The 26190-nt window shown below is 39.2% G+C and overlaps 1 protein-coding gene across 1 annotated transcript; it reads right to left on the reverse strand.

The window, feature by feature from the left end:
• Nucleotides 1-12156: 12156 nt before the first annotated feature.
• On the reverse strand, nt 12157-25855 carry LOC116912401 (zinc finger protein 54-like). Its single transcript, XM_032916459.1, has 5 exons — nt 25737-25855; nt 23436-23516; nt 18862-18953; nt 16996-17122; nt 12157-14863 (listed from the first exon to the last, which is right to left on the reverse strand). Exons 3-5 carry the CDS (start codon nt 18889-18891, stop codon nt 12846-12848), a joined length of 2175 nt encoding a protein of 724 aa, XP_032772350.1. The 5' UTR covers nt 18892-18953; nt 23436-23516; nt 25737-25855; the 3' UTR covers nt 12157-12845.
• Between the last annotated feature and the right edge of the window lie 335 nt (nt 25856-26190).

Below are 26190 nucleotides of genomic sequence, written 5' to 3' on the forward strand. Positions count from 1 at the left end.
TCTATTCTCAAATGTACACTCCCAACATGCTTATAGAGGTGATGGCAACAATTCTTTCATCCATCTATAAAATTGTTCTCTCATTGTATCTGTGGCAAATTCCAGGTGCATGTAAAATTCTCATAAGACTGAGGTGAGAAAACACATGGCCAGCAAAGTAGACACAGAATTTGACTTTTACATGTACATGAAGCCTTTCAGGCAATGGGAATTTGAAATTACAATTTTCTGTAATGATTCAAATAATTTCTTCCTGCAGAAGACTTTTTTTCACAGCTTAGAGGACACCTCACAGGAAAGTTTCACCTACCCAAAACTCTTACTAAACTATTGAAATTAGATGTACATTTATTTTCACAAAGGCCTTTCATGTGTATGTGAGGTTTGAATTCTGACAGAATAAATCTGTAAACATGTCCCAAAGAAATATACATGTGCCGAGATTTTTGTGATAGTTCTTCTTAAACAGGGTGGAAGGGGTATATCTTGAGAGATGTCTAAGTGAATAAAATAAAGAATACCATATGGAATTTTCTAAGAATTAATGGAAGAGTTAGAGAAAGGATCAAAGGAGCTGAAGGGTTTTGCAACCCCGTAACAACAATACCAACCAACCAGAGCTCCCAGGAACTAAACCATTACCCAAAGAGTACACAAGGACAGACTCATGGCTCCAGCTGCATATGTAGCAGAGGATGGACTTGTTGGGCACCAATAGGATGAGAAGCCCTTGGTCCTACCAAGGCTGGACCCCCCTCTCAATGCAGAGGAATGTCAGATTGGGGAGGTGGGAAGGGGTTGGTGGGTGGGGAGGGGGAACACCATCATAGAAGAAGAGGGAGAGGGAATGGTATAGGGGGGTTATGGATGGGAAGCCAGGAAAGGGGAAAACATTTGAAATGTAAATTTAAAAGATCCAATAAAGAAAAGAAGATGGGGAAAAAGAAAAATAGTATGTTTTTCTTTTTGTTTCTGCTAAAAAGATTCTCTCTTCATTCATATAATACACTCTGACCACAGTTTCTCTTCCATTCACTACTCACAAGATCCTCCACTCCCACTTCTCTCACCATATCCACTCTTACTCTGTTGTTTCCCTTCAGAAAAGAGCAGGCTTTGTAGATACAACAACCAAGCATGACAAAAGAAGATAAAACCAAGCAAGGCAAAAGCCATCATATTTAAGCTGTGCAAGGCAACCCAATAGGAGGAAGAATCTCAAGAGCAGGCAAAAGATTCAGGCACTGTTAGCTGTTCAACAAAAACACAAAGCTAAAAGTAATAACATTTATACAGAGAACTATTGCAAGCTCTTGAGGCCCCAATCTCCTGCTTTAATCTTTGGGAGACCATATACATCCTGCTTATTTTTCTGTGAGCCATGTTTTTCTGGTGTCTTCTATACCCTCTAACTCCTACAATCATACCCATGCTGCTAGGGAAGATACCTGATGGACATCTCTGATTTTTGACTCTCTTTCAGCCTAATGTTTGGGTGTGGCTTTCTGTATCTGTTCACATCTGTCCTAGGAAGAAGCCGTTCCAATGATGAATGAACAAGGCACTGATCTATCTATAAGTATAGCAGAATATCATTAAGAAACTGTTCACTAATTTTTCTGTTGGTCATGTATAGTTTTACACAAAGTACCCAGGCTACTCAGTCTCTAATCCCTTTTTATTCTGATAATACAGGCCATAGGCTCCCTGTCATAGCATGGACCTCAAGATAACCCAGATATTTGTTGGCTACTTCCACAAGTTCTGTACCACCATTACCCCAGAACACCTTGAAGGCAAAAAACAATTGTTAGTTGAAGGTGTTGGTTCTAGGGGGGGTGGTATCTATGTTTCTTTTTCTGCAGCCTGCAGTGATATTTTAGCTAGAGGAAATTGTAATAAGTGTTCTACACAATAAGAGACTTAAATATATGACATGTGTTCCAGGTCTATCAATAATAGCATATGATAAAAATTACTTCAGCCTGTGAAGGAAGTATTCAAGTCAATGAACACTTAGTTCGCAGTATGCTGTGAAAGCCATAAAAAACAATAGTGGGGTTGGATTTAGCTCAGTGGTAGAGCGCTTGCCTAGGAAGCGCAAGGCCCTGGGTTCGATCCCCAGCTCCGAAAAAAAAAAAAAACCAAAAAAAAAAAAAAAAAAATGACCACGCCAGTGGAAGGGGACCCTGACAATGGCAATCAACCTGACAGACAAAAACAATAGTAATTAGAATTTCTATATTGCCTCTGTTTCAGTTCCTCACCCTAGAATCCTGATTACATTTCTGTCCAGATTCCCATCAATGCGTGGACTGAAATAAAAGTATAAACCATCATAAACTCTTTTCTCTCTCTCAAAAGCTGATTTTGTTCATGCTATTTATCAGGTTTACAGAATGAAAACTATGAGAAATGTCGATACTTACATCTGTTCTATTATACTGTATTTGAGGTCTTAACAAGAAAAATAAGAAAGATAAAAACCACATGAATGATAGTATATTTAAGTGATCCCAAAAGTTCCACCAGAGAACTACTAAACCTGATAAATACCTTCAGCAAAGTGGCTGGGTATAAAATTAACTCAAATAAATCAGTAGCCTTCCTCTAAACAAAAGAGAAACAATCCGAGAAAGAAATTAGGGAAACGACACCCTTCATAATAGTCCCAAATAATATAAAATACCTCGGTGTGACTTTAACCAAGCAAGTGAAAGATCTGTATGATAAGAATTTCAAGCCTCTGAAGAAGGAAATTGAAGAAGATCTCAGAAGATGGAAAGATCTCCCATGCTCATGGATTGGCAGGATTAATATAGTAAAAATGGCCATTTTACCAAAAGCGATCTACAGATTCAATGCAATCCCTATCAAAATACCAATCTAATTCTTCAGAGAGTTAGACAGAACAATTTGCAAATTCATCTGGAATAACAAAAAACCCAGGATAGCTAAAACTATCCTCAACAATAAAAGGACTTCCGGGGGAATCAGTATTCCTTACCTCAAGCAGTATTACAGAGCAGTAGTGATAAAAACTGTATGGTATTGGTACAGAGACAGACAGATAGACCCGTGGAATAGAACTGAAGACCCAGAAATGAACCCACACACCTATGGTCCTTGATTTTTGACAAAGGAGCCAAAACCATCCAATGGAAAAGAGATAGCATTTTCATCAAATGGTGCTGGTTCAACTGGAGGTCAACATGTAGAAGAATGCAGATCGATCCATGCTTATCACCCTGTACAAAGCTTAAGTCCAAGTGGATCAAGGACCTCTACATCAAACCAGATACACTCAAACTAATAGAAGAAAAGGTAGGGAAGCATCTCGAACCCCATGGGCACTGGAGAAAATTTCCTGAACAAAACACCAATGTCTTATGCTCTAAGATCAAGAATTGACAAATGGGATCTCATAAAACTACAAAGCCCAATCCTACAACAGATAGAGGCCTTATATCCAAAATATACAAAGAACTCAAAAAGTTAGACCACAGGGAGACAAATAACCCTATTAAAAAATGGGGTTCAGAGCTAAACAAAGAATTTACAGCTGAGGAATGCCAAATGGCTGAGAAACACCTAAAGAAATGTTCAACATCTTTAGTCATCAGGGAAATGCAAATCAAAACAACCCTGAGATTTCACCTCACACCAGTGAGAATGGCTAAGATCAAAAACTCAGGTGACAGCAAATGCTGGCGAGGATGCGGAGAAAGAGGAACACTCCTCCATTGTTGGTGGGGTTGCAGACTGGTACAACCATTCTGGAAATCAGTCTGGAGGTTCCTCAGAAAATTGGACATTGATCTGCCTGAGGATCCAGCTATACCTCTCTTGGGCATATACCCAAAAGATGCCCCAACATATAAAAAAGACACGTGTTCCACTATGTTCATCGCAGCCTTATTTATAATAGCCAGAAGCTGGAAAGAACCCAGATGCCCTTCAACAGAGGAATGGATACAGAAAATGTGGTACATCTACACAATGGAATATTACTCAGCTATGAGAAACAACGACTTTATGAAATTCGTAGGCAAATGGTTGGAACTGGAAAATATCATCCTGAGTGAGCTAACCCAATCACAGAAAGACATACATGGTATGCACTCACTGATAAGTGGATATTAGCCCAAATGCTTGAATTACCCTAGATGCCTAGAACAAATGAAACTCAAGACGGATGATCAAAATGTGAATGCTTCACTCCTTCTTTAAAAGGGGAACAAGAATACCCTTGGCAGGGAAGAGAGAGGCAAAGATTAAAACAGAGACTGAAGGAACACCCATTCAGAGCCTGCCCCACATGTGGCCCATACATATACAGCCATCCAATTAGACAAGATGGATGAAGCAAAGAAGTGCAGACCGACAGGAGCCGGATGTAGATCGATCCTGAGAGACACAGCCAGAATACAGCAAATACAGAGGCGAATGCCAGCAGCAAACCACTGAACTGAGAACGGGACCCCCGCTGAAGGAATCAGAGAAAGAACTGGAAGAGCTTGAAGGGGCTTGAGACCCCATATGTACAACAATGCCAAGCAACCAGAGCTTCCAGGGACTAAGCCACTACCTAAAGACTATACATGGACTGACCCTGGTATCTGACCTCATAGGTAGCAATGAATATCCTAGTAAGAGCACCAGTGGAAGGGGAAGCCCTGGGTCCTGCTAAGACTGAACCCCCAGTGAACTAGACTGTCGGGGGGAGGGCGGCAATGGGGGGAGGGTGTGGAGGGGAACACCCATAAGGAAGGGGAGGAGGGAAGGGGATGTTTGCCCGGAAACCGGGAAAGGGAATAACACTCGAAATGTACATAAGAAATACTCAAGTTAATAATAATAATAATAAAAAAACTACAAAGCTTTTGTAAGGCAAAGTACACTGTTGTTAGGACAAAACGGCAACCAACAGATTGGGAAAAGATCTTTATCAATCCAATAACAGATAGAGGGCTTATTTCCAAAATATACAAAGAACTCAAGAAAATAGATTGCAAGGAGACAAATAACCCTATTTAAAAATGGGGTTCAACATGAAACTCAAGAAAGATGACCAAAATGCGAGTGCTTCACTCTTTCTTTAAAAGGGGAACAAGAATACCCTGGGAAGGGAATAGGGAGGCAAAGTTTAGAACAGAGGCTGAAGGAACACCCACTCAGACCCTGCCCCACATGTGGCCCATACATATACAGCCACCAAACTAGATAAGATGGATGAAGCAAAGAAGCACAGGCTGACAGGAACTGTATGTAGATCTTCCCTGACAGACACAGCCAGAATATGGCAAATACATAGGCAAATGCCAGCAGCAAACCACTTAACTTAAAATGGACCCCACTGAAGGAATCAGAGAAAGGACTGAAAGAGCTTGAAGAGGCTTGAGACCCCATTTGAACAACAACACCAACCAACCAGAGCTTCCAAGAACTAAGCCACTACCCAAAGACTATACATGGACTGACCCTGGGCTCCAACTGCATAGGTCGCAATGAATTGCCTAGTAAGGGCACCAGTGGAAGGGGAAGCCCTTGGTCCTGCCAAGAATGAATCCCCAGTGAATGGTATTGTTGCGTGGAGGGAGGTAATGGGGGGAGGATGGGAAGGGGAAGCCCATATAGAAGGGGATGGGAGGGGTTAGGGAGATGTTGGCCTGGAAACCAGGAAAGGTAATAACAATTGAAATGTAAATAAGAAATACCCAGTTTAATAAAGATGGGGGGATGAAAGAATTTTTAGGGAAAAACAAAACAAAACAAAAAAAGAAAGAAAAAAGAAAGAAAGAAAGAAAGAAAGACATGGAAGAACAATAGAAGTCCTTAAAAAGGAAACACAAAAAGAGGAAAACACAAAGGGAGACAACCGTAGGGATGGAAAACCTAGGAAAGTCATCAGGAATCATAGATGCATCACCAACAGAATACAAGAGATGGGAGAGAGAATCTGAGGTGCAGAAGATACCAAAGAATACATTGACACAACAGTCAAAGAAAATAGGAAAAACAAAAAGCTCCTAACTCAAAACATGCAGGAAATCCAGGACACAATGAGAAGATCAAACCTAAGGATATAGGTATAGAAGAGAGTGAAGATTCCCAAACCAAGGGCCAGCAAACATCTTCAACAAAATTGTAGAAAAAACTTCCCTAAACTAAAGAGATACCCATAAACATGCAAGATACCTACAGAATACCAAACAGATGAGACCAGAAAAGAAATTCCTCCCATCACATAATAATTAAAATACCAAATGCACAGGGAAAAAAAGAAAAAATATTGAAAATGGCAAGGGGAGATGCCAAGTAACATATAAAGGGAGACCCATCAGAATTACACCAGGCTACTCAACAAAGACTCTAGAAGCCAGAAGATCCTGGGCAGATGTCTCAGAGAAGAAAAATGACAGCCAGGGCTACTATACACACCAAAAATATCAATTGCCATAGAGAGAGAAACCAAGTATTCTACGAAAAAAAATTTAAACAATATCTTTCCACAAGTCCAGCCCTAAAGAGGATAATGGAAGGAAAATTCCAACACCAAGAGGAAAACTATACCCTAGAAAGAAATTAACTTCACAATAAACCCAAAAGAAGAGAACCACACAAGCATAATTCCACCTCTGACAACAAAAATAAGAGGAAGCAACAATCATTGGTTCTTAATATCCCTCAATATCAATGGACTCAATTCACCAATAAAAAGAGACAGACTAACAAACTGAATATGTAAACAGGACCCAGCATTTTTCTGCATACAGAAAACACACTTCAGTGACAAAAACAGACACTACTTCAAAGTAAAAGGATGGAAATATATTTAGAAACAAGCTGAAATAGTATCCAATAAAACAGACTTTCAACCAAAAGTTACCAAAAAAGATGGGGAAGAACACTACATACTGATCAAAGGAAAAATTCACTAATAGGAACTCTCAATTCTGACCATCTATATCCCAAATACAAGGGTACCCACATTTGAAAAAAAAAAAAAAAACTTTACTGTAACTCAAAGCAAACATTTAACCTCAAACAATAGTAGTAGCAGACCTGAACACCCTACTTTTTTTTTTTTTTTTTTTTAATTAACTTGATTTTTTCTTATTTACATTTCGAATGTTATTCCCTTTCCCGGTTTCCGGGCCAACATCCCCCTAACCCCTTCCCCTCCCCTTCTATATGGGTGTTCCCCTCCCCATCCTCCCCCCATTGCCGCCCTCCCCCCAACAATCACGTTCACTGGGGGTTCAGTCTTAGCAGGACCCAGGGCTTCCCCTTCCACTGGTGCTCTTACTAGGATATTCATTGCTACCTATGAGGTCAGAGTCCAGGGTCAGTCCATGTATAGTCTTTAGGTAGTGGCTTAGTCCCTGGAAGCTCTGGTTGCTTGGCATTGTTGTTCTTAAGGGGTCTCGAGCCCCTTCAAGCTCTTCCAGTTCTTTCTCTGATTCCTTCAACGGGGGTCCTATTCTCAGTTCAGTGGTTTGCTGCTGGCATTCGCCTCTGTATTTGCTGTATTCTGGCTGTGTCTCTCAGGATCGATCTACATCCGGCTCCTGTCGGTCTGCACTTCTTTGCTTCATCCATCTTGTCTAATTGGATGGCTGTATATGTATGGGCCACATGTGGGGCAGGCTCTGAATGGGTGTTCCTTCTGCCTCTGTTTTAATCTTTGCCTCTCTATTCCCTGCCAAGGGTATTCCTTGTTCCCCTTTAAAGAAGGGTGAAGTATTCACATTTTGATCATCCGGAGTTTCATTTGTTCTAGGCATCTAGGGTAATTCCATTTGGGCTAATAGCCACTTTATCAATGAGTGCATACCATGTGTGTTTTTCTGTGATTGGGTTAGCTCACCCAGGATGATATTTTCCAGTTCCAACATTTGCCTGAATTTCATAAAGTCATTGTTTTTTGATAGCTGTGTAATATTCCATTGTGTAGATGTACCACATTTTCTGTATCCATTCCTCTGTTGAAGGGCATCTGGGTTCATTCCAGCTTCTGGCTATTATAAATAAGGCTGCTATGAACATAGTGGAGCACGTGTCTTTTTTATATGTTGGGGCATCTTTTGGGTATATGCCCAAGAGAGGTATAGCTGGATCCTCAGGCAGTTTAATGTCCAATTTTCTGAGGAACCTCCAGACTGATTTCCAGAATGGTTGTACCAGTCTGCAATCCCACCAACAATGGAGGAGTGAACACCCTACTCTTACCAATGAGCAGATCATGGAAACAGAAACAAACAGAGACATAGTGAAACTAATATCAGTAATGAAACAAATGGAATTAACAGCTAACTACAGAACATCCTAAAACAAAAGAATACACCATCCTCTCAGCATCAAATGGCACCTTCTTCAAAATTGATGATACAATCAGATACAAAACAAGCCCCAAACAATACAAGAAGATTGAAATAATCCCATGCATCCTATCAAATCATCAAAGAGTAAGGCTAGTCTTCAACAACAACAAAAACAACAGGAAGCCCACATACACAACTATACAACTATCTACTCAGTGATAACTTGGTCAGGGAAGAAACAGTGAGAGATTAAACACTTCTTAGAATTTAATGAAAATGAAGGCACAACATACACAAATGTATGTGACACTATGAAAGAAGTGCAAAGAGGAAAACTCATAGCTCTGAGTACTTTCATAAAGAAATTGGAAAGAGCATACTGTAGCAGCTTAACACCACATCTGAAAGTTCTGGAACAAAAAGAAGCAAATACACCCAAGAGGACTAGATGGCAGGAAATAATCAAACTCAGGACTGAAATCAACTAAGTAGAAACAAAAAGAACTATACAAAGAATCAACAAAACCAGGACCTGTTTCTTTGAGAAAATCAACAAGATATATAACTGCTTAGCCATATTAACCAGAGGGCACAGATATCCAAATTAACAAAATCAGAAATGAAAAGGGAGCCATAAGAAAAACCGAGGAAATACAAAACAAACAAACAAACAAACAAACAAAACCAAAACCCATCATATCCTACTACAAAAGCCATTACTCAACAAAACTGGAAAATCTAGATGAAATGGATGATTTTCTAGACAGATACCAGATACCAAAGTTAAATCAGGACAGAAAAAGCATCTGAACAGTCTCATAACCCCAAAGGGAATAGAAGCAGTCATTAAAAGTCTCCCAACCAAAAAATCTCCAGGACCAGATGATTTTAGTGAAGAATTCCATCAGACCTTCCAAAAAGACCTAATACCAACATTTCTCAAACTATTTCATAAAATAGAAACAGAAGGAACACTATCCAATACATTCTATGAAGCCCAGTTACACTTATACCTAAACCACACAAATACCCAACAAAGAAAGAGAACTTCAGACCAATTTCCTCATGAGTATTGATGTAAAAATACTCAATAAAATTCTTGCAAACTGAATCGAAATGGTCATTCACCATGATCAAGTAGGGTTCATCTAAATGGTGCAGGAATGATTCAATATACGGAACCCCATCAATGTAATCCACTATATAAACAAACTCAAAGGGAAAAACCACATGATCATCTCATTAGATGCTGAAAATATCTTTGACAAAATGCAACAATCCTTCATGCTAAAAGTATTGGAGAGATCAGGAATTCAAGGTCCATACATAAATATAATAAAAGCAATATACAGCGAGCCAATAGCCCACATCAAACTAAATGGAGAGAAACTTCAATACTACTAAAATTGGGGACATGGCTGTCCATTCTATGGTATCTTCTATGCCTAAGATTCTCTCTTCTGTCTCTTGTATTCTGTTGGTGATGCTTGTGTCCATTACTCCTGATCTCTTTCCTATGTTTTCTATCTCCAGGGTTGTCTCCCTTTGTGATTTTCTTATTGTTTCAATTTCCAGCTTTAGATTCTGGATGGTTTTTGATCAATTCCTTCACCCATTTGGTTGTCTTTTCCTGTAATTCTTTAAGGGATTTTTGTGTCTCCTCTTTAAGGGCTTCTACTTGTTTACCTGTGTTCTCCTGTATTTCTTTAAGAGACTTATGTATGATCTTTTATTTTCTTGTCTCAAGTTTATTTGTAAAAACAGCATAGGACACTGGTCATCTGCAAATAGTGTGTAAATAGGTGTGTCACAGCAGTCCATCTGTCTTCACACTAGCAGGAGCCTTTTCTATAGGGTCTTCACAGGGGCCTGGGCACCTTTGGGAGCCTAGGCTGGAGCTGAAGCCTAGGCCTTAGCTTGAACTTTGGGCTTTGGTTGGCAGAGCCTCGACCCTTGGCCATGTGGCTTTGAATCTTCTTTCCAAGCTTGGGGTGATTGATGAAAGCCAGATGGCTGAGTTTGCAGCTGGGACCCTTTGGCATCTTGGCCTTGACGGCCTGAGGCTTCACAAGGGCCTTGATGGCCTCTGCTCATGCTTTTGCGTTGTTGGCCTGTGAATTCTTCAGGTCTTCCTTGTTGTGCTTCTTGGCAAAGCGTATGTTCCTCAGAAATTTGGGGTCATTCTCCTTAAGAGATTCGTATTTTTGTGACCAGGGTTACTTGATACCATTTCTGTGCCATTTGTGGGACTGGTTGTGTGTGGTGTTGTTCTTGTACTTGGCTATGTCTGTATGGTAATCCGCGGCTCCCACAGCACCTGGGACCAGAAGAGAAAGAGTGATTTATGATCTTCTTAAAGTCCTCTATCATCATCATGAGATGAAGTTTTTAAATCCACATCTTGCTTTTCTGGTGTGTTGGGATACCCAGTATTTGCTCTGGTAAGAGAACTGGATTCTGATGACACCAAGTTGTCTTGGTTTCTGTCACGTATGTTCTTGTACTTGCCTCTCACCATCTGGTTATCTGGTGTTAGCTGCAGGCATCTCTGGAGGCCACACCTATTTAAACCACCACAAGAGGCCTGGAATTCAGATATCCATTAGGTGACACATGGGAAATGAAAATGTGATATGTATCTACAGAAGCTGATACATTACTCAGTTGAAAATAAAAATAGAAGCGTGACCTCTGGATGTATAAGTAGGTAACTAGAATTTATGGTGAGTTCTGAATCCTGATTCCCAACAGTCAAACAGCATGTTTTCTCTTATATGTGGGTCTTAGCTTCAAAGTTTGTGTTTATTCAGGTAAGATTGCATGTAGAAGACTGCATGGTAGAAACAGACCAGTAGAAGGGAGATGTAGAAAGCAAGAATAGTGAATTATGGGTGATATGAAATTATAAAGTGGAGATATTGGGGGAAGAATGGTTCAAATATGTAGTAGTGGGGAGGAGAGGAGCTCTTGAAAGGTCAACACAAATGAGATGCCTATAGTGAACCTGTCTCTTGATTAGATTTGAAGCCTATCCATAGAGTAAAGTTCATACCATGGCTAAAAACTAAGGCTAGGGTAGTGTAGGTCCAAGGACAGAACTTATTGAAAGGTTGTTAGTGATCACACTGTTAGTTTGCCACCTAAATATTCATGTCCAGTTTCTACAACTCTCCATCTTGGTGAAAGAAGCCTCCTCTTACAGCAGGCAGTGGATAATACAGAGACTTACAACTGTTCAGGTTCTAAGAACAAGCAACCCTGTAAGATTTGGGCGATTACCAGTTCATAATGTTTGATGAGGGTCCCTGAGTCACTTTTACCTCTTTGACAGTGAACTGGCTGTTAATGGCAGTTATATGACTTTAATTTACAACATTTGTTAATACTTCCAAATTTTTCTTTAGTCATGTAAAATGAATTTGTGTGCCTTCAGAGATTTTTCTTGAGACAGCTGATCTTGAACTCAGATATCCATTTGCTTATGCCTGCAGGGTGCTGGGAGTAAAGGCCTGCACCATCAGGCCCAGAACCCATGCTAATTTGGGACTTGTGTATAAGCATGCCCATGATGTTGCGTGCACAGCTTATATATCTCTTTATAGTTTCTTACCTTGCTGTTTGTAAGGTTTGACTCTAGTATAAAGATTTTGAAGATGAATGAAAAGATGAGACTTTATTTGAGTTGTGTGTGTGTGTGTTTGTGTATGTGTGTATGTGTGCTTTCTGTATGATGAATTTCATGTCAGCAATTTCAGCACTAGGTAAAGCTTTGTCAAATTCAATGCATTCTGGGGGATGTAATTCCCAATGAAGAGCAAGACATGGACACTACATATAGTATAGCTTTATACGGTTTCTCAGAAAGATGAACTTGGTGATATACAGCACAATTAGAGGTCTTTGTCACATTTTTAATGTTATTACATTTTGTCATTATTATATTTTGAGACAGGATTTATGTAGTTCTGCCTGTCCTTGAATTATCAGGACACCCTTGAATTCACAGATATCTTCTTGCTTTTGTTAACTGAGTGCTGGGACTAAATGGTGTGCACAAACTTGCATGGAATTAAAATCTCATTATGAATCTTTTTGGATTATGAACAAGATGTTTTAATTGTGACTCTTCCTAAGGAGTAGAGAGATAGCTTAGTAGTTAAAAGCAAAGGCTTCTCTTTTAGAGGATTGGGGATCAATTCCCAGTAGACACATAGACACAACTGTCTATAACTCCAGCTTCAGGGGATTTCTTGCCAGCTTCTGGCCTCCATGGGCACTATGAATACATGTAGTGCAGTGATACAAGCACAAAAGAAACTATACCCTCACATACAAACTCACACAGAGGAAGAGGGAGGGGGAGGGGGAACTTTTCACACAACATTTGCAAAATTTTAACTAAAACTCTCATCCTTTCTAAGATTTAAAACTTCATTAAAAACATTCACAAGTTTCTCATCCTCATGTATAAAGTATAATGTTAGGATTTGTAAGCTGAGAAAATATTGGATAAATGCTATGTCACATTATCAATTGATTTACATTGGTATGTTTCTCTGCAGTATGAACTTTCTGATGTCTTCTAAGATTTGAAAGGTGGATAAAGGATTTGTCACAGTCTTTACATTTGTAAGGTTTGTCTCCAGTATGAATTTTCTGATGTGCTCTAAGGTAGGAGCACCTAGTAAAAGATTTGTCACAGTCTTTGCATTTGTAGGGTTTCTCTCCAGTATGAACTCTCTGATGTGCTCTAAGGTTTGAGTTCTGAGTAAAGGACTTGTCACATTCCATACATTTGTAAGGTTTTTCACCAGTATGAAGTTTCTGATGTCTTTTGAGATTTGAAATCTGGTTAAATGATATGTCACAGTCTTTGCATTTGTAAGGTTTCTCTCCAGTATGAATTTCCTGATGTATTCTAAGACTAGAAATCCGGAGAAAGGATATGTCACAGTCTTTGCATTTGTAAGGTTTTTCTCCAGTATGAATTTTCTGATGTGCTCTAAGATATGAGCACCGAGTAAAAGATCTGTCACATTCCTTACAACTGTAAGGTCTCTCTCCAGTATGAACTCTGTGATGTGTTCTAAGATGTGAGTCCTGAGTAAATGATTTGTTACATTCCCTACATTTGTAAGGTTTCTCTCCAGTATGAATTTTCTGATGTGTCCTAAGAGTCGAGCATGTAGAAAAAGATTTGCCACATTCCTTACATACGTAAGGTCTCTCTCCAGTATGAACTCTGAGATGACTTCTGAGATATGAATGCTGGCTAAAAGATTTGTTACATTCTCCACATTTGTAAGTTTTTTCTCCAGTATGAATTTTCTGATGTTCTCTAAGAGTTGAACACTCAGTAAAAGATTTGTCACAGTCCTTACATTTGTAAGGTCTCTCTCCAGTATGAACACTCTGATGTCTTCGAAGATGTGAGTTATGAGTAAAGGATTTGTCACATTCCCTACATTTGTAAGGTTTCTCTCCAGTATGAATTTTCTGGTGAGTCTTAAGAGTTGAATTTACAGTAAAGGATTTGTCACATACCTCACATTTGTAAGGCTTTTCACCAGTATGGATTCTGTAATGCCTTTTAAGATGTGATAATTCAATGAAGGACTTACCACATTCTTTGCATTCATAATATATCTCTGGAGAATGAGTTTTCTGATGCCACCTTAATGATGCATAGTGGGTAAAGGATCTGCCACACTCATTGCACTTGTAAGGCTTCTCTCCAGTATGGAGTCTGTAATGTTTTCTAAAGTGTGAAAGCTGATGAAACTCCCTGCCACATTCTGGACAACTACAATGTTCCTCAGAAGTATGGATTTTCTGATGTGTCCTAAAACTGGAAGAATGGGCAAAGGATTTGTCACATTGCTTACATTTGTAAGGCTTCTCTCCAGTATGCATTTTCTGATGGCTTTTAAGTACAGAGGTTTGACGAAATGATTTTCCACATTCTTTGCATTTGTAAGGTTTCTCCCCAGTATGAAGTCTTTGATGTATTTTAAGATTTGCACACTGGTTATAGGATTTATCACAAATGGTACACTTGTAAGGCTTCTTTCCAGTATGAATTCTCTGGTGTTTAATGAGCCTTGAGGAGGTACTGAAGCATTTACCACATTTTCCACACTTGTGTGGTTTCTCTTCAAGGTAGATTGACTGTTGCATGAGATTATATGTACAGTTGAAATAGTCATTATATTCTTCCTCTCTGTGCTTTTTATTTGCGGTGTAGAGTCTATCATCTTGAATAATGCTGGAACACACATTTAAAGATCTCTCACAGTCTTCAGATTTGCAAGGTTCTTCTCCAGTGTGTGTGCTTTTATGTTGATCTGGCTCTGATGAGTCAACAGAGGCATCCCTGTCCTTACAGCATCTGTAGTTATTAGAGGTTTCTGCAGTCTCACCTCTTTTATAAAGTGCACAATGTGGGGAATCATGAAGCATTTCACTAAGCTCTTTACGCTGACAAGAGTCCTTTTTAGTCTTCACATGTTGATGGACAGTATCACATATGCAGTAGTTCTCTGAAAAATGAATAAAAGTCAGATTAATAGGGCTTGTTTCATGATCAAACACTTTAAAAATGACCGCCTTCCTAAAGATTCTTCCTTAAAATAAGTCAACCAGCAGATGTTTTTCTTTTACTGTAATTTTATATATACCCACAAACACAGTGTGTCAGCCTTCAAGGGTCTGTGATTTATAATAGCTATTTGATCTTTATGAAAAAGTCTAATGGCTCAAGATGGATCAAATATTCGAGGAATCAATAATTAATTTTGGGATGGAGCTCACTGGTTATATTTAGAATACATGTCTCTATTTTTAAATTCTTTATGTCAGAAATTGATGAGGAAGAGTTTAATCCAATTCCAGGTTCACAGAATTTGTGAATACATTTAGTAGAGCAATGAAAAGCTGTTATTCAGCAGACCCAAGTCTGTGTAATATGAATGGCTTACTTAAAAGCATCAAACATTATTTTTTCCTTTGGCAGGGTTTCCTCTGTGAACTGTCCCTGGCTGTCCTGGACTGACTTTGTAGACCAGGCTGACCTCAAATTCATAGAGATCCACTTGCCTCTGCCTCCCAAGTACTGGGATTAAAGTCATGTACCACCACACCCAGCAAAGGGTCTTTTTTTTTGTCTCTGAAAGACAAACTAGATTTCTCCAAAGCAACAGAAGCAAAGTAATCATTTTGACAAATATCAGAGGATCTTAGATTATTTAAAGCAGGGCAAGCAGTGAAGAGCTATTGCATATTTCTTTCCTCCATTCTCTGAGCTCCACACACTGCTGTGTTTCCTAACTTCCTTATATGGTCATTCTCAAGCCTAATCTGCACTAACTTGTAAGATCATTTTTCCTGAAGGATGTCTGTGTATCCTCCGCTGGAATGAAAATGATTCACATCACATGAAGACATACAAGCAAGCAAGGCAATTACAAAATAATCCTACTTCATAGACTCACATTAGACATATAATTTGAAAAATTATTCCAATCGCATGGTCAGCAAAGTTAAATTATACTAGTATAACTGCATTTTATACTAGTATTACCTCACCATAATTCAGGTGTAGTAAGGCACAGCATCTTCTTTTTTCATTTTAATATTTTTATTGAAATAAAAATTTAAAGGTCAACAATAATATCATTTGTTAGAACAAAGCCTGGTAATGCATACCTAGAGCCCCCGTCCTTGGGAAGCTGAATTGGGAGATTTGAGTGTTTGTGGCCAGCCTGGGACACATAAAGAAGTCAAGACCAAGTTGGGATAGAGAGGTCTTATCTCAAAGAAAGAAAACAAAGTACCACGTGGGTTGAGCAGTCACCCAGGTATAGGTCATATAAAATAGTATTAAGTAGCCTAGAGTGGTTTGTCAGAGAACCCCAGGGATCCATGTCTTCTACCAGTTACAACAGGTAGGATGCATTCTGGGGTCAGGACAATGCTAGGCTAAATGATTGGTAATGATTTCAAGTGGAATTGAATATAGCAAAGTATTTTCAGTTCTTGCTTTCCCTTTCCCTTTAATCCTTCAATCTTGCCTGCTGCCTCACTAGCTCACCCTATTTGTAGCTCATCTCTCCTCTCCACATTCCAGTGCAATCTAATTTTTTCCAGAAAGGTAACCAGGCCTACCTTACAATAGTCCAAGTGTTCTATGAATAGCCCATGACCCATGCTAGAAATTTTAAGGAAGAATACAGGCATAGTACTAGTACTAACATAGTACTCTGAGCAGTACTTGAAGAGAACACAAAGTAGAAGAATCTAGGAATGGATTCCCCTTTGCTATTTCCTGTCAGGATCTTCAGCACATTAAGGGAGAATTTTTAATTCACTTAGTTGAATTTTTTTCTCACAATTAAAACCATGTAATTACAATGATAGACACTGAGCTGTAGACATGGGTTAAATATTATATGATACTATGTTTCTGAATTCATTCTGGAAACCAAATGAAGGGTGCATGATACCTCTAGAATGAAAAATGGAATGAATAAATCATATACCATCAAAAAGTTCCCTTCTACTATTAAACTTTCCCTTGTCTCATGTTGGTTCCAAACAGCTTAACAGAGTTTAGTACCATAAAATCAATATATAGAAAGAAGAGGTGGAAGTTTTACAAGCAAAATATTCTCACCAACGGACACCAGGTTGCTGTAATTCTCCAACATCACATCAATGTACAAAGCCCTCTGAGCAGAGTCCAGGCATTCCCACTCCTCTTGAGGGAAGTCAACAGCCACATCCCCAAATGTCAACAGACACTGAAACAAAAATTCACAGGGTGATCATGTGATGCTTGGCATAGTGCTTTTCTGGAAACAAGGAGAAGGTATGTAGATGAGTGAAGACCATTTCTCAAAGAAATGATTTCTCATTCTATAGAGTGATACTCACTCTATAATGAATGCTTTACCTCTGTAAAAACAGGATAATACAATAGTCCCACAATCATGTCCATAAAACAGAACACACAGTTGAGGCCTGGACATGATTATCTATCTGTTATGGACACTTTATGTCCCTCAGGATCACAGTGTACATGTGTCAGAATGATAATTCATGATGAGGACATGTGCTTTAAAATGCTATACCTGATGATTATGCTAGACTCCTGATACTGAATTAATCCTGTCTGTACTTGGGCCTTATACAGAAGCACAGGAACTAACTAACCCCAAGTAAACTGATGAGAAGACATGTGTGTGTGTGTGTGTGTGTGTGTGTGTGTGTGTGTGTGTGTGTATGAACAGTTTCTGTCCATCAAAGGGAACAGTCAGCAGGGTACACAGACACCCACAGAAGGGGAGAAAATCTATACTAGTGACACTCATATCTGTAATTTACGAAGAATTACAGAAATTAAATACCAAAACTGCCAATCAATAATGGGCAAAGGATGTGAATAGACACCTTGAGAAGACAGAAAGCCAAATGGTCGGTCAATACATACGGCAAAAAGTGTCCAGGATTCCTAAAATGCTATCAGAGAAATACAAACTAAAAGAACTTTAAAATACTGTCTCATGACCAGCAGAATGGCTGTAATCAACTCCACTCACAAGTTAGAGAGGATGTAGAGAGAAAGGAAGCCTTTTTCACTATTAGTGTGTGAGTGTGTGTGTGTGTGTGTAAAAGAAAGAGGGGTACACATTAATGCACTGAAACAGAAATCATTTTGAAGAGTATTCAAAAAATAAAGATAAAATTAATGGCTCTGAAATTTCATTCCTGGGAATATACCTAGAGAACTCTATACTCCACTCTAGATATAGTTACACCCAATGTTTAATGGTGCTTTCTTCGCCATTGCAAAGAACTATAACCAACCTGACTGTCTATCACCACATGAATGCATAATAAAAATGTTACTCATATAAAATGGAAATCTATTCAGGTGAAGAGAAAAATGTAATAATAATTTGTAGGAAAATAACTGAACTTAGAATGTGTACTATTGAGTGAGGTCATACACTTTCCAAAAGAAGAAACCATATCTTTCCTCATATGTAGAATCTACACAGTAATATTTGCTTATGGAAACCATGTACATGTGGGCACAAAAGAACTTGGAGAAAAGAGAACAATTAAGTTTAAAAATCAGGGTTTGAGACAGGACTGAACGCAGGTAATGACCACCAGTTATGAAAAAAAGATAACACTAATGCTTTTCTAGTTCTAATTCACATATCTTTTGTAATGTCACATGGTTTTCTTTGTTTTGTTTTGTTTTTTGGTGGTGGATAAGTACATCAAAATATATCAGATATTGAAACTATTAAATCAAATGAGTCTTCAGAGTTTTTGTTCCCAGTGACTAATTTAACCATGTAAAAGTTCATTTAGTTGTACAGACATTGGGTCTGGTTGGTTTCAGTGTTGATTTTGTTTGTGTGTTTCCAAGGTGTTTTATAATAAAAAAATTATCAAAAGCAGAAAATTAAAGGCTTGCAATACCTGAAAATACGACATTTCTAGAAAAGAAGTGAACATGATCACTGACCTGGGACATGCTTACGGGAGAATCAGCCATTTCTTTCTGTTTCTCTTCTTTGGGTTTGTCTTTCAGGAGCAATGAGTAGATGACCTGCTGCCCTTTCACATCAAAGGATCAAAAAGAAAAAGCAGAAATCAATACTGAAATGTATTAAAGAATAGTGTCAAACCACATAAAAAGATTCAAACAGCAGAATACTACAAGGTGTCTTGTCAATGATCCCCAAAGTAGAACAACATGGGACCATATCTGAAGCTTGGAGCGAAAGTTACTGTCAATCATATTGTTGCATGCAGAAAAAAAGTCTCTTTTAACTGATGGCGAGATATAAGTGCATATTAAGATAATCTAAATTAACACAATTCATTTCACTAAAGCAACCCAGTACATAATAAATTACCCGAAAATATGCACAAAAGAAATAGATAAATAGCCATGAAAACATGGGAATAATAAATTTTATGTGGAAAAGAGAAAAATACAGGAAAACTAGAAAGCAATCATCCATGAGCAAGACAGAAGAATATTGATTCTCATAGAGAAAGAAAAAGAAAAGTACCAATAATCCAGACAACAATAACATAAATAACAAAAGCATTGGGAATAAAACCCATGAACAAAAAATGTAGCCACTGTGAGTATCAATATGGAGAATCTTCAGTTAAATAAACAAATCCTAAGTTAAATAAATCTAGCATGAGACATAGTACTTCTACTCCTTTGCATATGCTCAAAGGAATCAATGTCTTACTCCACAGATGACATGCTCACCCCATGGTCATTGTTGCTCTACTCATAACAGCTTCAAAAAGGGAAACAACGTAAATGGCCTTCGATGGCCAAATGGATAGTGAAAATGTGGTGCATATACACTATGGAATATTATTGAGCTGTAAAGAAAATTAAAGTCCTGCAGGTAAATAGATGGACTTATAAAAAATCATAGTGAGTGGAGTAACCCAGACCCAGAAAGACAGGCATTGTATGTTCTCTCTCATAGGAAGTTCCTAGCTCCAAAACATCTGATGTGAGTTCACAATCTGAAGTACCTGCAGTAACCAGAAAAGTAAAAACAGATCATGATGGGAATATGGAGGGAAAATTAGAGGGGAGTAATAGGGAACAAATAATCAAAAAGGGAAAATAAAATAACGGTGGAACAGATTTAACTATGGAGAAGAGACAGATAGGACTTCTGTTTTAGTTAAGGGTTTTACTGCTGTGAACAGACACCATGACCAATGCAAGTCTTAAAAGGACAACATTTAATTAGGGCTGGCTTATACATTCAGAGGTTCAGTCCATTATAATCAAGCTGAGAGTACTGTCCCAGTGTCCAGGCAGGCATGGTACAGGAGGAGCTAAGAGTTCTACTCTTCATCTGAAGGCAGCTAGGAGAGGAATGGCTTCTAGGCAGCTAGGATGAAGGTTTTAAAGCCCAAGCCCCCAGGGGCACACCTACTCCAATAAGGTCAAACCTATTCTAACAAGGCCACACTTCCAAAAAGTGCCACTCCCTGTTTCAACTACATATAAACCATCACAACCCAGAAGGACAATAAAAAAAAAAAAGTAAAGATATCTAAAAAGTCATAAAGAATCATACTATTATCCACCCACCAATAATACACGTCTGTGGACACATATATATTTAGAGTATAAATGAAAATTTATCATCTGGACTGATAATGCTCCTCATAAGGGCCATAGATTTTCTAACAAAACCAATACCATGCACGAAAAACTTGCTTTGAAGTTGTTGGTCTCTGTCCAAGAGAGTGCCAATACATTATGGACTATTGCTGTTACTCATGGATGCTTCCAAGAGGCAAAAGGTGATTCCCTATTGTTGAAGATGACATGCACTTCAGACAGAGAACCTTAAGATAGACTGAATCTTAAGGCATCCTACCTGGGGACTGGCTTTCATGGTATAAGAAAGCAACATGCAAGCTTCCAAAGGAGGGAGCAACCAAGCCTCCTATCCAGCTACGGCACCTATGAAGCACAACAATGATCTGCACTGCACAATAACTCCAAGGGTTCAAGAATGGCCCACATACCTCGGTGGCAACCAACAGCTTCTAATTGGAATTAAGACCTCAACAAGAGAGAAATCACACCAGGTACTGGAATCCTAGCCACATTTCCCAAGGCTAATTATGTCATGTCATGGATCTTGGAGGAGAACATACAAAAATGCTTTACTAAATCAGCACAATCCCAAACAGCATTCTAAATATTTATCTTACTGCACACTACTAAATGTAATCCTCACTCTCATTAAGAAAAGTTCTTTTAGCAATACATGAAGAACATTACAAAAAATTACTATCAGTCAAAATGCAGAGCTGTGATGCTCGGTCCCAATTGACACATAAAGTAACACAACTCCTGCACCAGGCTCAGGCATCACTGAGCAAGAGGGGGGATATTGTAAGAGACAGAAGAATAGAGGTTTGCTGTGACATTTTGTCTCCTTGAAATGTCAGAGAAGCTACTTGTATAAAACCATACAAATTTAGCTACCAGAACATGAACAGAACAAGGATAAAACCAAGAGACATGCTACTGTGGAAGGGATAAAGCTCACTAGACGTCAGCCTTAGTCAAGCACTAATGAATTCTGAGAGCTGGAGAAATAGTCCCCAGAGGACAGTATACCATATGGTTTTCCAAGGGTTCATTCCTGAAAATACACAAATTGAGAGTAAGTAGTAATGTTATATTTAAGACTATTAAAAAAAAAGAACAATAAAAGAAAAACTTATTAAAAATAGCAAATGCCTATGTAAAGTCAAGCTTTTTGATTATACAAACCAAAAAAATAAAATCGATCAAAATAGCTATATATCATTTTCTATAATTGCTACTCACATAAATGAAACTTAATAGGGGTCTAGGGAAATGGTTTGATGGTTCCGAGCAAATGTTACTCTTTTAGAGACCTTTAAAAAAACTAAATATTAATAATTAGTAAAAACAAATATACAAAGAATGGAAGAAGGATGAGGATGAAGAGATTAAAAGGAGGAAGAAGGAAAAGGAAAGGAAGGAGGGAGAGAGGGCGAGAGGGAAAACAAAATTTAAAATCCCTCAGTGAACTATCTAAGCTTATGAAATGTCTGTACAATGAAAACTATGATTTGCTAAAGGAACTGAAGAATCTAACAAAAACATGGAAAGATGTTTCACTCAGACAAAATGGGACATAATACTGGAAAATTTGCAGGATCTCTGGAATTGGTTTATGTGGCAGTTCAATCTTTATTATGACACTTAAACTTCCCACGATACATTTCACAGAAACAGTGAAGAAAAGCCTAGAATTTGTACTAATGCACAAATTCCTTGGGTACAGAACAACCCAAGGAAAGTGTTGCAATGCTTGAGCACAATGCAAGAGCAGCAGATCCAAGAACCTGCCAATGAATGTCACCAAATAACACAAATACTGGCTGCAGACTAGATAGCTTCTTCTTGAAACGTAAATAGATAATATTACTTAAGCTAAACATGTAAATAGGTAGCAACATTCAAAAAATGACAGCAGATTAAAAGATATATTTTCTACAAAATATTTACTTGTATCCAAAGATACAAAATACTGAGAAAGAAGGAATTTCCTTTCAATGTCATGCATCTGGAAAGCAGTAAAGATCAATGATCATAATCACACGAGTGACAAAAAAAATCAAGACAAAAGTATTAAAATACAAAATAAAGACTTTTCCCAAATGGTATAATGGTCCATTTGCTAGAAAGTCCTTGATCAACATGGGAGCTTGTCACAAAACCCAGAGTGCAGACATTTATAGCAGAATACACAAAACATGTGAAAACTAGTGCCTTGCCTCATGTGCTTCTCAAACATGAGAAGTCAACCTAGAAGGAGGTTTGTCTTCTCTAAGACTCCAAGCTATTCCTATTACATCCCATGTGTTTATTTTACTGAAAGCAATCCTGAAAGTATCAAGGAACAGCGCAGAGCTAGAAAACGCTAAGAGGATCACATCTAGAGCTGATCTCACAGTTTATTACAATCACAGCAATGGAAACCACTTGGAATTGTCAAGGCAACAGACAATAGGAGTTGTCAAAGGGAAGACAGGATAGGTCTACAAATAGAGCTTCTGATTCTTATTAAAAGTCTGTTGGCATTATTTTTAGGAATGGAGAAATTTAACAATAAAAAAAGTAGAGAATGTGTTAGAATACCAAAAACTCAAAAATTCTGAAAATAATAAATAAATAAACCTAGATGTATTAATTTTCACCACTTTATAATACATGAAAATCACTGAAATGAAAACCATTTAATATTGGTATGTAGACCTGACCAGTGATGTGCATGGAATTAGGATAGCATCATTCATATGCATAGTCAAATAAATTTTATTTGCCTCCTAGTATCAATTCTTGGGTAGAAAGAATTGTAAGACAATCCTGAGGAGATTTTTTCTCAGCGGAAGTCTCCAGAACTATTCCTAGTGAAACAGAATGTGGCAAAACTGACTTCATGTCCCACTTCCACATTCACTTGAACCCCTTGCCATCCCTTCATCAATCGGGCAACATACCTTGATCCTTAGCTACTGTCTTTGGTCTTCTAGGGAGCTGTTCTGCTCCACGGGTGGGCAGGTCTGGGTGATCAGTGAGCTCTGCACATGAGAAAGAGATTCTTCAGCAAACACATGCATTTCTAGCACAGTACTGTGCTAGGAGCAGTCTCATGTTAGATTAAAAGCAACCATACTTCAGTCTCATGTTAGATCAAAGCAACCATACTTAAGCCTGCACCTGCAGTTCTGCTTGAATTAAAAAGATAGATCTAAATCTTGTCGTTGGGTCGCTTAGCGCTGGTGGTTAGGTCACTTAGCAACCCTCCCTGTACTGTTCCTCCTGCCCACCGATTTACCCAGCCAACATCCTGGTCATTGAGCCCAGCGCATTCATTTGCGGTTATCTAACCCCACCCCACATCCTGCTTCTACCAGTATAACTTCTGCCTGAGAAAAATTAAAAATTGTCAGCTTGATCAGACCTCCTGTCTTGCTGTCCGTTCTTTGCGTCTCTTGTCCCCCATTCTCTCCTAGGTGGTCCCCAGGCCCTGTCAACTGCCCTGCGGGACCGGGCAACTGCACTGTGCTCGGGATCCCCCAATTCTCATGCAGTGTCAGAATACTGAAAATATTTAAAGGCATTTGCAGTTAATGTAACGTGCACCTCACTTTTTTTTTTTTTTCAGGTCTATGTTTTGTTGTTGTTGTTTTTGTTTTTCCTTTTTTTTTTCTTTATTAACTTGAGTATTTCTTATTTACATTTCGATCATTATTCCCTTTCCCGGTTTCCGGGCCAACATCCCCCTAACCCCTCCCCTCCCCTTCTATAGGGGTGTTCCCCTCCCCATCCTCCCTTCATTACCACCCTCCCCCCAACAATCACCTTCACTGGGGGTTCAATCTTGGCAGGACCAAGGGCTTCCCCTTCCACTGGTGCTCTTACTAGACTATTCATTGCTACCTATGAGGTTGGAGCCCAGGGTCAGTCCATGTATAGTCTTTGGGTAGGTGCACCTCACTTCTAATCACAGCTCAGTCAAGTCTTAGGGGCACAAATGGAACTGAATAATTGGGATGAGAATATTATTCATTAGTGAGATTCTGAATTTATTATGGACTATAAAAAGGATGGAAGCGTTACACTCTCAGAGAACTCACACTTGCTGAGTAACTCGCCTCTTCCTGAGGTGGACAAGGGAAGCTGGAAGCAAACTCTTTTCACCCACACAAACCAGAGTCCTGTAATTGTGGGGCATCCTGTCTCTGTACAAAGCCTTCCCACATTGCCTGTCCTTCTGGGAGATGTCCACAGTCACACCAGTGGCTGTGAACTGACCACAAAATATAAAGCAGCAGTTTGAATCGTTGTCCTGGTACACACCTTCAATCCCAAATGTGGGGATTAAAGGCGTGTGCCAATACCATCTGGTTTATAATGCCCTAACTGTGAAAATACTGTGACCTATACCCTTAAATTGCATACTGTGCATTTCGAGGCTCTAGGAACTCATCACAAAAACATGTTTCTCTTTTCTTTCTGTCTGTCCTGTTGTTGTTGTTGTTGTTGTTGTTGTTGTCGTTGTTGTTGAGACAAAAGCTCATCATGTAGCGCTAGCTATCCTCACCTCACTGTGCATACCAGGCTGGTCTCCAACTCAGTGATCTGCCTGCCTCTGCCCTCCCTCCCCCATGCTGGGTTTAAAAGTGTGTGCCAGCAAGCCTGGCATATTTACATCAGAATGCTGTATTTACATTACATAGTGAATGTCTCAGATGAAAACTAAAGGTGGATAAAGATTTTATTTTTAAATGTTAATGTTTAAAATCATATCTAAGAAACTCGTAAAAAAATCTACTTTCGGCTCTCCTGGGGTGCCAAGTCACCAAGAATGTCTGTGGGAATAACAAGGGAGTTAGCGAGGATGAATGTAAATTCCAAGAGCTTTGTCCTTTTCACCTAAACAAAGCGAAATGGTTTGCAAACATCAAAAGATAAATTCGAATATTCTCCTAGAGTATTCTAAGAATATTTTAGCAATCAAATGAACAAAAAGCAAAAAAACAAACAAACAAAAACAAATCAGGATTATTTCAGTTCATATGAGCTAAAATTTGTTGACAAGGGAAGAAATCCACAGCAGGATTTCAGAGCCAGTCTCCTTATGAACAGAACTGAGCTTGGTCCCTTCCCACCGGGTTCCCTGCCCGCGCTTCTACGACCTGGGAGGATCCAAGGCTGTAAGGAGGCGGTTCCAGTCGCTGCGCTACTGACTACCCCAGGATGCCCCGCGCGGCACCCGTGGCTGCCCAGAGTTTTACCTTCCCGGAAGTTCACCGTCTGTTCTGATCCAGGGTCTGCACCACGCGATTCCCCCACGGTGCAGGCCTGCGAGTTCTGGACATGAACAGGTCGTTGACAGTTCTGGCTTTGGCTCTCAGTACAACTAGCCAGGCCTCACTCAGCCGCTTCCCAGCTTCCGTTCACGTCACTCCTCTAACTCCTCCCACTCTGAACACTTTTCTACACCCCACACCCCTCTTAACAAACGTCCAACATTTTCACATACACTGTTTCCGGGTGAGTGGCTCCGCCCTGCGGAGACCAGTCCGTCCCATTCTATGTCAAGCTGCCTTCCACACAGCTTAAGATGTCAGGCTGCACAGCCGCTCCACATGCTTGCTGCCAGCCTAGACCAGAAGTGGATCTGTTAGGACGCTGCACCCAGTATTTGACACACAGAGTGAGTTCTGAACCCTTCAGATCCAAGATAGC

This window comes from Rattus rattus, chromosome 11 (assembly GCF_011064425.1).
Source record: "Rattus rattus isolate New Zealand chromosome 11, Rrattus_CSIRO_v1, whole genome shotgun sequence".
Taxonomy (NCBI): domain Eukaryota; kingdom Metazoa; phylum Chordata; class Mammalia; order Rodentia; family Muridae; genus Rattus; species Rattus rattus.

Excerpts from the sequence above, each read along its gene's own strand:
- LOC116912401 (XM_032916459.1), bottom strand. The coding sequence starts at position 18,891 with ATGGCTGATTCTCCCGTAAGCATGTCCCAG. Across the intron at positions 17,123-18,861 it reads CTCCCGTAAGCATGTCCCAG|TGTCTGTTGACATTTGGGGA; the intron begins GTCAGTGATCAT and ends TTTTTGTTTCAG. Across the intron at positions 14,864-16,995 it reads CAGCAACCTGGTGTCCGTTG|AGAACTACTGCATATGTGAT; the intron begins GTGAGAATATTT and ends TTCATTTTTCAG.